General features: G+C 41.4%; 1 protein-coding gene and 1 long non-coding RNA gene across 2 annotated transcripts in view; one reads left to right on the forward strand and one right to left on the reverse strand.

Annotated features, from left to right (window-relative positions):
* Positions 1 to 10,959, reverse strand: part of ANXA10 (annexin A10) — a gene marked incomplete at its 5' end in the record, with an annotated part of 42,013 nt that extends 31,054 nt beyond the window's left edge. The window contains 3 exons of the mRNA XM_082471425.1: positions 3,647 to 3,741; positions 10,035 to 10,166; positions 10,890 to 10,959. Of these exons, the coding sequence (XP_082327551.1) occupies positions 3,647 to 3,741; positions 10,035 to 10,166; positions 10,890 to 10,959 (297 nt within the window). The remainder of the gene's footprint in view (positions 1 to 3,646; positions 3,742 to 10,034; positions 10,167 to 10,889) is intronic.
* The window catches only part of LOC309664088, a 377,635-nt gene that overhangs the window by 23,343 nt on the left and 336,800 nt on the right, over positions 1 to 17,492 (forward strand). Inside the window, exon 2 of the long non-coding RNA XR_014265581.1 lies at positions 1,665 to 1,792. This is a non-coding gene — a long non-coding RNA (uncharacterized lncRNA). The remainder of the gene's footprint in view (positions 1 to 1,664; positions 1,793 to 17,492) is intronic.

A 17,492-nucleotide genomic window follows, 5' to 3' on the forward strand; every position in this document is an offset into this window, starting at 1 on the left:
GATAAGTATGTATTTATTGCCATTTCAAACCTTGTTTTCCAGTTGATTTTGTATTTCTTTTTTGTTCCTTTCTTCTTCTTTTTGTTTTTCCTTTTGCGATTTGATGATTTTCTTTTTTATTATGCTTGAGCTCCTTTCTTTTTGGTTTTTGTGAATCTCTTGTATGTTTTTGATTTGTAATTACCCTGATTTTCAAGTATGTTAACCCTTAACCATACCTACTTGCTTTAGACCGATAGTCATATAAGCTCAAACACATTCTAAAAGATCTACATTTTCTTACTCGCCTTCCCACATTTTGTAATTTTGACATCCTATTTTTATCTTCATGTTTATTCTTTTGCTATTAATTGTAGTTATAATCACTTTTACAAAAATTTTTGATTGTTTTTAATCTATGTATTGGCCTATTTAAGTGATCTTCAGTCCTTTTATATATTTGCCTTTCCTGAAAATATTGTTGTTTCTTTTCTATTTTGAGAAAACCTTGCAATATTTCTTTTAGGATAGATTTAACATTGCTATATTCTTTCAGCTTTTTCTTGTCTGAGAAATTCTTTATCTTTCCTTCTATTCTAAATGATAATCATGCTGGGTAGAGTATCCAAGTTTGCAGATTTTTTCCCTTTCAGGACTTTGAATATATATTGCCACTCCCTCTGGCATGCAAAGTTTCTGCAGAGAAATCAGCCGATAGCCTTATGGGAGTTCCCTTGTATACGACTCTTTTTTTTTTTTTGCTGCCTTTAGAATCCTCTCTTTGTCTTTCACTTTTGCCATTTCAATTATGATATTCCTTGGTGTGAGTCTTTTTGCATTCATCTTGTTTGGGACCCTCTGTGCTTCCTGTTCCTGGATATCTTTTTCCTTCTTTAGGTTTGGGAAGTTTTCAGCCATAATTTCTTCAAATACATTTTCAATCCCCTTTCTTCTTTTTTCTCCTTCTGAGATCCCTATTTAGCATAGGTTGGCACACTTTATATCATCCCATAGATCTCGTATGTTGCTTTTTTTTTATTTGTCTTTTTGTCTGCTGTTCTGATTGGGTGATTTCCATTATTTTATCTTCCAGATCACTTATTTGTTCTTCTGCATTATTTAGTCTGCTATTCATTGCTTTTAGCTCAGTTTTTGTCTCAGCAATTGAGCTGTCTAATTTTGATTGGCTCCTCTTTATAGTTTCTAGTTGCTTGTTACAGTGATCTGCATTTCTATCGAAATTTTTAAAAATTCCTTTAGCATTTTTATTACCTCCTTTTTGAACTTGGGAGCTGTTAGACAGGAGTCAAGTATATAATAATAGGTATTTATGGAACAGGCCTAGAATTGTACCTTACTCAGTAGCTAAGAAAATAATTCTCTCTAATCTTGATTATTCACATTAATAAAAATATAAGAATATCAATGATTAACATACAAGAAATCTATAAACTCTCCTGCAGAAAGGGAAAGCTAGCAGAAGACACACCTTGTCCAGGTGGAAGAAATCATTCTGAACGTGAGCAGTGGGGGAGGTCAGGAAACCCTCACCAAGGTCAGGCAGGGTGACCCCAGGGCAGCCAGAGCAGGGAATGAGGGAAAAGGGAAATTTAGGCAATTTGTGAGTGTTCTTTTTAACTATTGGATTCTAAAGTGATGTTTTTCTTTTTCTCCTTTTTTCTTAGAGGCAGAGTGGAATTCTATAAACGCAGTGCCTGTTCTGTGTCAGACCCAGGCAGGACTCTGGAGGGAAGGATGGTGGCCAGTAACCCGGTCCCTGATTTCCAGGAGGTGATGGCCGAGGGGTCAGGAGGTAAGTAAACCCGAACACCTGGCGGGGAGGAGGACAGCATGGCCGCCTGACCTGGGCGCCTGCAGGAGAGGATGGGGCAGCAGCTGGAGAGATTGTGGTGCAACGGTGTCAGGTGTCAGGGATGCGTGTCTGGGGTGGCCTGGCTGTGCAGGTCCGGGCCCTGGAGTACACGGAGCACCAGGCGGGCCGGGCAGCCCGCTGTCAGTTTGCAGACCGCAGGGCCTGCCTTTGATGCGGTGGATGAAGCAGGAGGTGGTGAGCCGGCTTGAGGTGTGGAGCAGAGAGGGGCTGGGGGACTCGGTGAGCCTGTTGGCAGGTGGGTTGAATTCGGTGCCCAGACGGATATTTGTGAGGGGAGTTGAGATTAACGCTCAGGGATTAAAGCAGGAAAGTGGAGTTTTAGATTTGGACTCTTTCTGGCTTCACTTTGGGGGGTACCCAGGGGAAGGGCTGGGGGGCAGCAGCTCTGGGGGTGAGGGCCATTTCCACATCCATCTGGATACCACATGGTGAAGGCCCAAACAAGGACAGTGTGAGCCAGGGACACGCGACAGGAAGAGCGACTCTGAGACCCGGTAACTGATGTCTGACGGGGCGTTCCAGAGCCGAGAGGCCCCTGTCGGCTCGTCTGAGGGTCCCTAAGTTCCCCGGCGCCCAGGGACCTCAGCACGGGGGCCCGACCCCTCTGAGACCTTGGGCGTGTGGTGAGTTCTCTCCCCTGGAGGCTCCGTTGTCTGATGAGTTGTAAGCACCTCATTCCTTAATTATTTTAATCTGTTTTAGGGTAATTTTGTAGAGAGTGATAAAGTAATGCGGTTACCTAAGTTAACCTGATCTATGAAAAGCACAGACGTATGCAAAGTTTTGGGTTAAAAATTTACTGAAAAATGACCTCTCTTTTGGCAGTATGCATATTAAGACAATATTGGATTACTAATGCTGCAACTTGTATAGCTTTTACATTCTCTTTCAAAAGAAAACTAGCACTGGTGTCATAGGAACATAAGAAAAGTAACAGTTTTACCTGGAAAAAAAGCAAAACTGGTTTCCCACTACGGCTTAATTCAGCTAATTTCATGAGTAGTGGTGGCTTTTTGGACTCGTCATTCATTCTAAAGCAGAGGTATACCTTTGTTTTGTGCACTGTAGTTGTTCAGACTGAGGTTTGGAGATTAAGTTTTTAAGGACTAACGTTACAGAATAAGATTTATGATGGTGTTTCATCGATAATGCTCAGTTGACAAAGAAATTGCTATTCCAGGTCCTTTTGGCCTGAAGAGTTTTTGTTCTGAATCTGTGGTTTAAATGCATAACAAAAGAAAGCTTTAATGGCACTTGCTTTGAAATTGTGTGTGATTACTTTAAAGCACTGTGGGTAGTTTTATTGCCTGAAACTATTTTTAAGTGCCGTTCTCTTCTAATGGGCTCTAACTGCAGCTGTGGGAAGAAAAGCTAGTGCGGAATTTGCTTGGGTTGAGAGGTGGGTGAGGAACTCTGGAGAACTGCAGGAAAAGATCTTATTTTGGGGCCTTGGATTATCAGCCCCTTGTGCACCTTCCCTAGAGCTTGACGCAGGGGTGTTTTTAGCCTAACTGGACCAACTGGTGGTGTCGGGCTATCAGAACTTTTACTTTATGAAGCTGAACAATTTCTGAGAAAGGGCTGGTGGGATGACAGGCACGTTTGATGTGTCTCTTTCCCACATTCTGTGCAACACATTTGGGGCAGAAGAACTGTTTCTGATGTTTGGTGAAGTCAGAAGCCTTTGTAATCGGAGGCTGAAAAGGGTAACAGTACCCGTTCTGAGGCTTCTCAGGAATTTCCTTGGAAGAGGGTGGGGACGGAGGGACTCACCCGGCCAAAGGTGCTCAGGTAGGCCTCGGCGATCACCAGCCTCTGGGCGTTGCAGCGCTGGCTCAGGATGTCGATCAGCAGGTCCTTGTCACAGCCTGGAAAAGAGGCGTATTTGGAGAGTCGTGAGGCTGCTACCCTGCAGGTAGGAAGAACTCCGTGTCCAGGGATCAAGGCCAGCATGCAGGCTTGTCCCCGTGGTGCTTCCAGCAGGCAGGGAACAGTTCCAACTCAAATGGAAGTCCCAGGGCAGCCCCTGACATGGCGAGGTACCTCCTGTCTCTCCTCTTGATGCTACAACTACAGATTTTCCTTTAAAAGGATTCAATAAAAATACAGAGGAGTGAAGAATGTGGTCTTTCTTCCACCACCCCTCCTACCCCACCAACAAAAGACTTCCCTGAACGCCAAGCTGATTCCTGTTTGAATCGGCCCCGTGTCTTTCTTACTGTACGATTCATTATGACTTACAACAAATGTACATTACAACAAAAGTAACTGCTGTGGTCCTGATGTCAGCAGATGAGAGGATCCCGGTCCTTGTCTTCTTTGGAGAAAGAATTCCACAAACAGACATTGTAAAGCAGGCACAGAGTTTATTGGAAGCATAGTATGTGCAAAGAGAAAAAAGAAGCAATTTATTAGAGCAGAAGCAAAGCACAAATACACACCCAGAGAAGAGTGCAGGAGTCCTGAACGAGGAGAGGTGATTTAAATCACTTATATGGAGCAGTTCTTCCAGGTCTCTGTTCTCCTCTGGCCAGTTATCTCCCTTCTTTTCCCACATCTGACCTGTCTCAGGGCCCTCCCGATATGTGTGCACATCTTTTTGCCAAGATGGATTCCAGCGCTGAGGCTAACGGGAGGTTTGACAACACATATTATGGGGTAGCGCCCCCTCCCTTTTTGACCCCCGAGGAGCCTCTCTGTGCATGTCCACTTGGAGAGGTTTCCCTGACCTCAGGAGATGTGATAGATGTGGTCGTCTCACCTCTTCAGCAGAGCTCAGCTCCTGCCATTAACTTTGTCCTTGGAGTGTCAGGGGAAAACAGAGCTCCAGTTTAGTCCACTTGACAAACCCCAGCTGCTCAGCCCAGGGGCGCATCTGCCTCATACCTCAGTCCAGACCCCAACAGAAGGAAGAGTCCTGGGGAAGGGGCTGTGAGAGGGGGGGCCATGCCCCTGCCCAGGGGTGGGTGGCCCCTGCCCATGACAGAGGCTCTGCTCCTGGGCTCTGAGGCCCCCGCTTCCTCCTGCACCAACCCATGAACCTGAAAAAACGCCTGAATGCACAGCTGCTTCAGGGAAATTTAGCTGCAACGTTAGTGGTGGTAGAGTAACCAAGAAGGTGTTAGCATCCCCTCAGCTTGACCAAAATTCAGACAAACTTCTCCCGATTAGAAGCCCTTGACCTCTTTCTTTCTTTCTTTTCTTTTCTTTTTTCTTTTCTTTTCTTTCTTTCTTCCTTCCTTCCTTCCTTTCTTTCTTTCTTTCTTTCTTTCTTTCTTTCTTTCTTTCTTTCTTTCTTTCTTTCTTTCTTTCTATCTATCCTTCCTTCTTTCCTTCTTTCCTTCCTTCCTTCCTTCTTTCTTTCTTTCTGAGAGCATTTACTTCAGAAAACTTGCAGTTGTAAATTCTTTCTTTTCTCCTCAAGACATAAATCTTCTCCCAACCACCTGCCAGTTTTAATGCCCAGAAATGCCTTTCTCAAGGACTTGGGATGCATCCCTTTGAAATATAATTGCCAGGAAAGATAGAGCCACTGTCTCCCAGCCTCTGTGGCAGGCAGGACCCTAAGTGCCAATGAGCAGTCTCAGAAGTCCTCATTGTGTTGACCAAGGCCCCCACCCCTGTGACCTCTAGAACATCCCAGGGCTCAGACCTCGCCTGCCTTTTGTTTCAGAGGAGCTGAGTTCAGTCTCTCTCCTCTTTCATGAAGGCTTCCCTGCCTGTTGAATTCTGTGTGGTATACGTTTTCTTTGACAAATTATGGAGATGAGGAGAAAAACGAGTTGAAGCGCTAGGATGTTAAGCAGATCATCTTTTTGGAAGTTAAAGCCATCCTGGATGTGTTCGGATCATGGGAAAGTGATGAGCTGCATGTGAAAGCATCCAGTGAATGAGGGCAAGGGACTGGATATACACGGATGACCGTGCCTGGAAGAACCCACAGGGGGAGTGAGGTATTTATGCAGGTGAGAGAAATGGTCCGGCAGCCGCAAAATGGAGGGAGGGAGGCAGAGGATCAGCTCCAGAGCCTGGGATTTTGGGTTTGGGAGCAAAGGCAGCCTGTAGAGAAAGGCACAGAGCAGCAGGTGCACGGGGCCCCAGGTAAAGCGCTGGAGCCAAGGCACATTAGGTGGTTCTGAAGGGATCTGCTGACTGCGTGATGGGCGGTCCAGATGAACGTATTTTTAATAATAAATAGAAGGTTTTTCAGTTGGATCCATTGTTGATTTTGCTGTCGTCACACTTCTGTAATGTTTGTAGCCTTCTGGTTTTCGTTGTTGTTCTGTTGGGATTATCCACAACCTACCTCTCTGAATTACTCTCCATTTTTCAAAGTTCATAGCAATTCTGGCTCATTTATCCTTCTAGAGATATTTCAGAGTAATTTCATATGGATCTCAAAAGTATTATTAAAATTTCAATTAAAATAACTGTAAACTTAGGAATCAATTTAGAGAAATTGTCTTTCTGTCACTAACATGATGTATCTGTTGAATTATTTATGTGTTTTTCTTTTCTAAAGGACTTAGTAAAGATTTGTAGAGTTTTGGCAAATAACAAGAAACTTGATTTTGTTGAAATTATTCGTATTTGCATTTCTATTGATATTTCAAGCTATATTATTTTTACTTTGTTTCTTAACACATAATTGCTTAATGAAGTAAATGATGTTAAATTTTATGTTGACTTTGTATCCAGAAAAATTATTGAACTCTCATAATTTTTAATAATGCTTTTGCTTGATTACCTTGAATTTTGAGATATATTAATAATGTCCTCTGCAAATTCAGAGAATTTTGATTTGTTTTTTAGAATCATCGTATCTATTTCTCTTTCTTGTTCTATTGTATTAGGGGCAGGAATTTCTAGATAATTCCTATCCTATGGTTTAACAGAAAAATGTGACATGGTGAACCATAGCAGTCTTATAGGTTTTTATGATGTACAGTTGATTCTTGTTATTAGTGAAAGGTTTCTACAAAGTCACCGTGAGCATGAATTAGTAAATGCTGAACGACTGCTTCTAGGGGAAATATAGGAAAACTCAGCTGCTAGGAATAGAGGGAAACTCCCTCCACTTCTGTAAGGAAGGTCTACACACACCCTACAGCTCACATCATATTGGTGGTGAGTAGGGCCCGGGGCAGGTGAGGAGGCCTAGTCTAAATAGCACCCAGTGTTTCACAAAGATTCATTTTGTCTTGTCTGCAGCTTTACCATGAGTTAGGCATATAGGTTAAAAATAGTTCCCCTTGCCCAGGATCTCATAGGCATGCTCTGGAAATTATATGTGTTAACTGAGACAAAATAAACACAGTTGTTCTAAGAGCGTGTGGGTAGGGGAAGTAGCTTGTCGCAGTTAGGACTTGGCAAGTGGACTGCACTGTTAGAGATTGTTACCTGAGAGGTACTGCTTTTCCTTGGTGAATTGTTATACAACTTAAGACAATTGTTGTTAAAACTACTCATTTCCATTTGCGTCACAGAATATCTTTGCTTTCTGATTTTTCTATGTAAAACACAGTAGCCAAGTCAAAAACCAACAAGTGGGACTACATTAAACTCAAAAGCTTCTGCAGAGCAAGAGAAACAGTCAACAAAGTGAAAAGGCAACCTACAGAATGGGAGAAAATATTTGCAAATCATATACCTGATAAGGAGTTGATATCTGCAATGTATCAGGAACTCATACAACTCAATAGTAAAAAAAAAAAAAATAATAATAATCTGATTGAAAAAATGGGCAAAGGACCTGAATAGACATTTTTCCCAAGAAGATGTACAAATGGCCAAGAAGTACACGAAAAGATGCTCAACATCACTAATCATCAGGGAAATGCAAATCAAAACCACAATGAGGTACCACCTCACACCTGTCAGAATGGCTATCATCTGAAAGACAAGAGATAAAAAGTGTTGGCAAGGATGTGGAGAAAAGGGAACCCTCCTGCACTGTTGGTGGGAATGTAAATTGGTGCAACCACTATGGAAAACGTTACGGAGGTTCCTCAAAAAGTTAAAAATAGAGCCGCCATATGACCCAGTAGTTCCACTCCTGGGCATTTATCCACAGGAAATGAAATTGCTTTCTTGAAGAGTTATCTCCACCCCCATGCTCATTACAGCATTATTCACAATTGCTGAGACATGGAAGCCACTTAGGTGTCCATCAACAAAGGAATGAATACAGAAGATATGATACACACACAATGGGATATTACTCAGCCACAAAAAGGAAATCCTGCCATTTGTGACATCATGGATGAATCTTGAAGGCATTACACTAAGTGAAATAAGACAGAGAAATGCAGATACTGTATGATTTCACATACATGGAATCCAAAATAGCTGAATTCATAGAAACAACCAGGGGCTAGGGGATGGAGGAAAGGGGGATATGACGGTCAAAGTGTACAAACTTCCAGTTATAAGAGGAATAAGTTCTGGGGATCTAACTTCCGTCATGGTGACTACAGTTAACAATACTGTATTGCATACTTGAAAGTGGCTAAGAGAGTAGAGAGTAAATGTTCTCACCATAACAATAACGACAAAATGGTAATTCTGTGAGAAGAAGGATGCGTAAACTAACCTTATTGTGTTGACCATTTAGCAAAATACACATCTGTGAAATCATCACATGGTACACCTTAAACTTACACAATGTTATAGGTCATTTGTGTCTCAGCAAAGCTGGAGAAAACCCACAGTAGCCAAGGAAAACATTTGCAGTTGTCGTTTTCGATTGCCCTTTGCCAGGGGCATAGGATGCATAGACTTTCACAGCATCTGGAGCTGTGTTCTTGCTCTGTCATACTGCAGCAGAGGTGTGCCGTCAAACCCAAAACCTCCTGAAATTCTTCAGCTAAAACACTGACAAGCAAAAACCTACAAGGGTCAAAATGAATCCGAATTCTGACCTAAAACTGCGATGACAGGAAAATTGAAACTGGCACAAAGAAAATTTTTCAGTGAATAGATTGCTCTGATTTATAGTTTTAAAGCAAAAATCATTCTTCTGAAGAAAAAGTTAATCCATAACTGTTCGTTACCCTGTCTCCAGATTTTTCTAGCGATGATTAATATTTTAAAAGGCATAAGCATTGCGGACTCTTAAAGTTGACTTTAGAGCATATTCAAAGTCCTTTATTGTTTTCCTCCAGGGTCCTGCTAGTGGACACACACACACACACACACACACACACACACACACACACACAGTATAGCTCGTGTAAAGACGACCTTGTCTTCAAAGCTGAGAGCTTGCTTTCCCATGAAAGGCTTTGTATGTTTCATGCAAAGGTTTCCTTTCTGTTGTCAGTGTTTATCTTCGTGCTCACCAGAAGTCCCCTTTTGACAGGTTGGATGTTTAACAGCTCCATATCATATCTTAAAGATTAAATCTTTTTTAAAAGAACTCAACAATTTCCCGTTTCTCTCTACATTCCTTTCCTAAACTCTAGTTCATTCACTGGACATGCACTTACAAGCACCTGACCCAGCCTCCCGCCCTGGGAGCTCAGAGGCCAGTCAGCAGGTGATGGGGAGGTGGGGGGTGGGGGACAGGCCTGGTGGAGGTGGGGTCAGAGGCAGGACAGTGCAGAAGCAGGTGCTGGGCTTGGGACAACTGATACTCTTTGGAGGGCAAAGAAGGGTTCAAAGAGGAAGGCTCAATTGAAGGGATTCCTGAAGGAAGAGAATTTGAATTCCAAGTAGGTGGGAGAAGAACATAGCCTTCCAGGCAGGGGGATTACTGGACCAGTTTGCAAGGATGTGGAAAAGCAGATCCCCTGGGGGAGCAGCAGGCAGTCTGATTTGGCCGGACGTGGAAGTCTCAAAGGAAACAGGCTAGCAAACAAACAAGGGCGAAAAAGGATGTTTATCCCAGATTAAGTTTTTTGGTTTGGAATTTCATTTAGTTGTTAGGCATTTAAGAATCTAAGGCAAAAACATGTCAAGATCAGATCTGCAACTGCGAGAGGCAATTCTGTTGATCTTTTCTGTTGTTTTTCTTGTTCTACTTTTTTGCCCAGCTTTTTGTTTGAATCTGTGTTTGCCTTCCGTTAGACATCAGCTGTTTACACCCATGTTACAGTCTTAAGACAAGGTAAAGCACAGGAAAAAAATGACCAGGAAAGGTGCCAGAAATCACCAGGCTTACCAAATCCCTGGAGTGCTGCCCCCAGCATTTGGGCGTCCGTCATGGGGTTGAAACTGGGAGCCGGGAAGATGGCTCCCTGCACCTGGTGGGGAGAGTCAGAGAGAAAGGGGTTGCAGCAATGCACACCAAAGGCTTCAACATTTTTTTAGATAAATAAAAACAAAAGTACATTCTATATGTTTGAATTACTCTAAGACATACACACGGGTCTGTTAAACAAATGTGTTAATTGTATGTCAAGTGCAGAGACTTAATTGTGTTCTTTTTAGTCCATTGGCTTCTCCTGCATTGGCATCTATTGTCCATCTAGGAAACTGAGGAACTAGAACTAATAGTAGAAAAGTGTAAGAATCAGATAAATACATGTCTTCTTAGTAAACACTAAGCATTTTCTTAGGAATTGGAGACTGTTTTATAGAAACTGAAAAGAGATGAATTGTGGGGATTCATCCCATTTAAATGAGTTATAAGTGGCAGTTAACCACCACAGCTTTTTTTTTTTTTTTTTTTTTAACAATTCAGGGGCCCTGAAATCATATTAGAGAACATTGAAACATCTGAATTTGGATTAGGGATTCATGATGAAGATGGGGCAGAGATTTTTGGCAAAGCCTGCAGCTGCAGAGGAAGACGTGAACTCGTGATGATTCTCTGTTTAAGTTCTCCCTCGTGCTAATAATAAAATGGCAGAAGACGTAGGTGAGGCTTTGAGTCGCTTATTTGAGACGGAGCCAGCAGGACTGGGCTGTGTAGTATGACACTCAGACCACCTAAGTGTGTTAAGAAGGGGAGCTCTCCCCTGTTTGTCGTGAGTTTGCCCAGAAACATTGGGAAAAATGTCTTCCTGTAGAAAACGGGTCTCCAGGCCTTCAGCAGGCAGGTTCACCGAGCTCTTTTGCAGAAGGTGAAGTTTTCCGGGGCCCATCGTCTAACAGCAGAAAATTAATTAATTGATGAGCCAAAGACTGGACCTAACTTCTAGTCCAAGAAATATGCATATACCAATGCCAAAATATTTATGAAAAGATTTTTGGGGGATTAAGAAAACTGTTCACTTGAGTTAAAACTAAGAATTCAATTCCATTTGTATTCCACTTGACTGATGTTAATAAACAGGAAGCTGCCTCTTTGAAGTAGACTGGAAACCATATAGTAGTTGTAATATGGACATATTTTCGTACATAGAAGTACAACCAAATTAGTGAAACATTCTCCTTAAATCCTAGACGGACGGACATATGTCATTAAAATATGAACACAGTTTGCATCTTATGATGCCCGTGCCTGTGTTTACAAACCAATGTCCAGTTTGCTTCTAATATTTCAAGCTTATTGGGCAATGATCCAGAAACTAAGTTCTCTTGAGTCAACCCTTGATTCTAGAAGCTATTTATTAGGCGACATCATAAATTTTATCTCCCTTATTCACTAGCCAGTCCCATTGGCTGAGATTCTATTAGGAAAATAGACTATGATTCTTCTTATATTTACTAAATTAAGTTCAGAGATCAGATTCTAAAATAAATTTCCTGATTGAGTTCTCCTCACCTCAGTCATTTTGTTTTGAATCTTATAACCCTAGAGGAATTTAAGATTTAAACTTTTGAAAGAAGAGCTATGCCTTTAAATGTAAAATTTCTTTTCTGCTATTCATCACTGCCTTTTACTAAATCCTTTTTGTCTGTGTAGCTTTTTCTGTTTTTTTTTCATTGGAAATATTAAAGGTTTTTTGAGGCATGGGAAAGGGATACTTTAGTTCCTTGTGTCAGGAGTTAGAAGGCTTGTTTGGACAAGTCTGGAGGGGCAGTACCATTCAATGCCTGGTGACCTTAGTCTTGCTGTGTGCTCTCAACCAAAGGACTGTTTTAAAGTATAATAGAGAAAATGTATTTGAAAACAATGGGACATACTGTTAAATACGTGTAAGTTATCTAGGCAATTTCAGCACCGAGTGTGGAAATGTCCATCACAAAACAGAACATTTCATTCCTGGCTGGGCTAGGATCCTCCAATTTTCTACTGGAGTATGTGCTACAAAATGAAACTGTTTATCTTTTGCACACACAAAAAAATGAAAGATAGAAAAAAGAAAAAAAAAAAGCTCTGAAAGTATACATAAATTTAGAACTGTCTATAGTGATTTATCAGACACAATTTGTATGTGAAATAAGAGTCCACAGTTTTTTTCTTCACAGTTTTTTTAATCCTTATATAGACTACTAGTACAATGTATTTTTACCGTATAATGCAAAAATTATTTATTCATTTATTTATTTATTACAGTTCCAATATCCTTTGCCACTTAAAATTATCTCCTTATCAATTGGCCTTAAACGAATACACTAAAAATTTTTTTTTTTTTAAAAATTGTGAATGTTTAGTAATTCAGGAAATAGTTTTATAGTATTTGTCATTCATGCCCATTTATATAGCGTATTAAATCATTATATTCATTTTATGTCAATTATACTTCAGTTAAGCTCAAGTGAGCAACATTATTCCATGTAAGACACGTATTTCGTGTTCCTTTTACTTATTTTCTCATTGGGATGCTGACTTTGTCTTTTAATGGTCATATTTTTCCAGTTTCATTGGGATATAATTGACATGTAACATTGTGCAAGTTTAAGGTGTAGAATGTGACTTGATCCATGTGTACACTGTGAAGTGATCCCCACGGTAAGGTGAGTTAATACACCCCTCACTTTGCACGTCCCTTTTTTTCTGATGAGGACATTTGAGACCTAGCAGCTTTCCTGTATACAAGACAGTGTTGAAAACTGGCTGTGATGAACTGGGAGATTGGGATTGACATATGTACACTAATATGTATAAAATGGATACCTTATAAGAACCTGCTGTATAAAAAAAATATAAAATAAAATTCAAAAAAAAAAGAAAACTGGAGTCACCATGCTGTACATGACATCCCAGGACTTGTTCACCTCAAAACCGGGAGTTTGTACCTTTGACCAACATCGTCCCTGACAACCACCATCTGTCAGGCACCATTTTGACTGAACTCACCAGTTAAGCTATGGAAGCAGTTCAGTTACCAGTTTTAACTTTGTCCCCTGAATTAAACAATTATTTGAAAAAATTAATTGATTGATTAATTGCTTTGGGCCATAAAACTTTTTTCAAGTGATTACAATATACCTGTAGGTATGCATTCCTCGATTTTCTTTGGACTGTTTTCCAGTATTTGTGCTCGGCCGCATTCGATGCATCCTCACACCCAACACCAGGCTCCCTGATGACGTCAGTCTACACTGAGAGCTTCTTAAACTTCCCTACCACTCACGGCCCTTTTATTTTTCATTAGTATCTTACATTTTTCTATTTGATACAGTTCTTTTTTTTATTATTGGAGTACTGTTGATTTACAATGTGCTGATTTCTGCTGTACAGCAGGGTGACTCAGTTATACATATGTATACATTCTTTTTTATATTCTTTTCCATTATGGTTCATCTCACGATGTTGAATAGAGTTCCCTGTGCTCTGCAGTAGGACCTTGTTGTCTATCCATACTGTATATACTAGTTTGCGTCTGCTGATTCCAAACCCCGAGTCCATCCGTCCCCTTCCCCCTCCCCTTTGGTAACCACAAGTCTGTTCCCTATGTCTGTGAGTCGGTTTTTATTTCGTAGATAAGTTTTGATACAGTTCTTAAAGTTGGGGCTTTGCCTATGTCAAGTACAGTATTGTTTTATAATTTGCTGCCATACAAGTAGTTGTTCTGTGGTTTCATTCCTTATCCTTCTAATTATATTTTATGTCCCTTGTCTGCAGAGGGTACATCAAAACTATGTGTGATTTTCTATGCAGTGAGACATCTTTTTAAAATGTTCTCATTCACTGGTGATGTCACTTAAGTTAAATGATTGCTTTAAAAAAATTCATTATTGAGATTTTTGGCCAAATGACCTGGCTTTATATATAATTAATATGATAAATTTTCTTTTTGTTTTTGTTTTTTTTGTTTTTTTTAAACAAATACAGAATGTACATGAATTAAGCAGATTCTTGAAATCATTATACTGATCATATTTATTGTTTGTATTAGGAAAACTGAAGAGAGACAAACAAATCAGACAAATGAGAATTGTCCTGGAGAAGAGGGTGTGGGGTGGGAGATGGTCCTAGTTAATGGGGCACGTCTGGCTTGACAGTGACTTGGGTGAGAAGCAAAGATAGAGGTGAGCTGTCACGTGATTACCGAGGGACATGGAGTGTTTTTTTAAGCAAGAGAGTGAAATAATCTGATTGGAGTTCCACTCTACAGCCACGTAAAGAAAGAAACCAAAAGAAGTGATAGAGGTTGTAGGCATGGCTAATTCAGAACCTCTAGCAGGTATAATGCACACCTCAACTGAAGCAAACTGTGTGTTCTTGATGAATGCAGTTTGCTTGTTGATCGAGTGTAATTTAACTCACTAATTTTTGAGGTGTATTTTAAGTTAACCCAGTCACGTTAGTTTAACCTTTTGAAAGAGTAAGAGACTGTTGTGTCAGGTATTTCTCAGTATGTATACCTTTAAAGCAAAGTCCTTTTTAATGTACGTGTTCCTAATTTGTTCACATCTTAGAGCAAAATGGAAATTTTGAAAAAGTGGACACTTTCCAATGTGACATGAAAATAATGTGTATATGGTAAAATTATTTTTTTACCTTGAAAATGGTCAGATTTAGAAATAGTATCACTTGTCGCAGGCAAAATAAGTTCCAGTGTCTGTCATTTCCATTTGAATTCTCACCACAAGGTAATCAAAATATAATCTTTGCTTCTAGTCATTTGTGAATTTAGATTTTGACAGGAATAAAAAACACTCCCATTTTAAACGACAGAATAAACTGCCTCATGAACTCACTATGCAGGAGATCATGAGTGATTTGTAGATTTAAAATTGGTTCCAGAATCTACCTCCTGACTAAGTAATGAACGGATTTCTTTAACTGACAGAAGAATTTCAAAATTATTGTCTGGAACTGAATACAGACTGGAAAAGTCACATATAGATGGCTCATGAAGTTGATAAAAATATGTTCATCATCTCATGTCAATAGGTACATTGATAATGCATATTTCATTTACTCATAGTGACCCAGGGGCCTGGGGTCCATAAACCCATGTTGCTTCTTATTCAATACCCACATTGTAGTCCTTTCTCTCATCTGGCTTTTAAGTCACCCTCATCCCGACAGCCTGAGAACCTAAAGAGTTTGGACTTGAAATATCAGCTGGACTGACTGGGCACCTTGCCTGCATGTGGGTTTCAGCGAATAATTCAGCTTTGTTTTGGTGTAACGGAGATTCTTAGATTTCCAGTGAACTGAGGGTTTTTGGAGCCCTGTGAGGAAATCCTACAGAAGTCCTGGGCCTCCGTTTCCATAGGGCACATACTCACCTTTGGGGCATTGGTCCCTGGATCTCCAGATGCCCTGAACCCCACTCTTCCTTTGACTTCTGTCTGACAAGAGCTTCCTGAACGGTTTCAGTGGCTTCAGCATGACAAGCCCTGGGGGTTGATTAACCAGTGTTTTAACCCACCCTCTCTCATCTTCCACGAGTGTGTCCTTCAGTCCAGTCCCGTCCGTCCTCTCCCCACAATACCTTCCACAGGGCCCCCTTGTCTTCACCTCTGCTACTGCCCCCTTTACCCCTTCCCCCGGGTCGCACCCAACGAGCTGTTCCCACGGCCAGAATGGTCCTTCCCAAGATCAGACACGTCCTGTCTCCTTCTCTGCCTAAGGCCTTCCTGCCCAGAGCAGTGATTCTCAGTATTTGTTTTCTGCTCTGGCCCACGGGGTGGTTGATTTTCACATGAAAGAAGCATCCCCGAGAGCACCTAGGTTTACAAACACATCCCAGTGTGCTAGCCTTGAGGACACTTCTCTGTCGTCCACTCAACAGAGTATGTGGTCATAGGTCGGGGTGAGAATATCATATATTGGGCAAAACGTGAGTGTATAGAATAGAAAAAGACGTTCGAGCTTTGGCTCGTTGGTCTTGATGGGAGTATTTTCAGTGTTCGCGGCAACTCGTTCCCATGACTGAGAATAGATGACTGTGGGACTCAGTCGGATATTTTAGCAGTGTGAACAGTGCTCTTCAGGACTGGTCCCTGACCGTCTGCGTGGGTTCGTGTCTTACTTTCTCGCCCTGAACCTCTCGGCTCCTATACACGACACACAGCCCACACCCCAGCCCTGAGTGACTCTGTGGCCTTGTCCCTTCTGTTTGGATTGTTCTCCACCCGTGCCCATCTCCACACACACTCGCATCCTCTGACTCCACCGTGAACATCTGTTCAGGATTTAACTGATGGCTCCAGGGCCCTCTGTGCAGGGAGTCCTTCCTGACACCCCCACCCCCACCTGCCGCCCCAGGAATTGTCTACGCTCTTCCTGGTGCCAGAGCTGCAGGACATCCTGCTCGAGTGCCAGGAGCACAGCAGAGAATATCTATTCCTAGTTCTACCAGGTTTCCACGAGGAGTGAGTCTCATTAACTGGGCGTCCTTTGTTTTGTGGAAAACGGACCTGAACGCGAGTGGTTGTGCAAATTTAGAGACTGGACTGTTCTCGTGAGTAAAGGAAGAATGTTTGGATTTCCAGGAAACAGTTCGGGATGAGGTATGACAAGTAACACGAATGAATAGTGATGCAGAATTACTCTCATTCCAGCCAAACTCGGACTCAACTCAAATTCCACCTGTTATGTGGGGTCTTTCCAGGTTTTATCGAGTATTACCTATGGTTTACTTTGCACCTCTGTTGACCACGGCCCTGCATTTTTTGCATTTGCCTTTTCCCCTAAATTTTCAATTTCTGAAGGGCAGGGACACTTCTTCTCTTGCTTTTCAAAGCATTTAGGGCAGCACCTTAGGTAGAAAGTGGGCTCTAAGAATGTTTATAAAATACTGAATAGAAAAATACATGGACTCAGAGACATCTGCTCTCATCCAGCAGCTTAAAAATTCATTATTCATACAAGCAGGCTGTGCTCTGGGCATTTTCACCTGCATTTCCTGGGTAATCACCTCAGCGGTCTTGTGAAGCTGGTGATACTAAGCTTATTTCACAGATGAGGAGATTCTGAGGCTAAGTTGTCTGAAGCCATGCGGGTCGTGTGTCGTGAAGCCGACACTGAAATCCAGATTTAACTCCCTGGCTGGAGCCCTTTCCCTTAGAGCTGAAACTGATGTAAAATAATATGTACGATTGAGGCCCTTTATTCATCTTTGCAACTGAAAAATATCTCTATTTGCAAAGGATCTTGTGGGTAAAACCAAAGTTCTAAAAGCATAAGTTCTTCTTCTTATACCAATTCTAAGAGAAAAAGAAAGGGGTGTGTGTGTGTGTGTGTGTGTGTGAAGGAGGGATTGAGGAAATTAGAGAAAGACAGCCAAAAATAGCTTCCCATTAGCTGGGTCACCAAAGTGCATTTAAGAAC

Source organism: Balaenoptera physalus (assembly GCF_965194825.1).
Source record: "Balaenoptera physalus genome assembly, chromosome: 7".
In the NCBI taxonomy this organism is placed as follows: domain Eukaryota; kingdom Metazoa; phylum Chordata; class Mammalia; order Artiodactyla; family Balaenopteridae; genus Balaenoptera; species Balaenoptera physalus.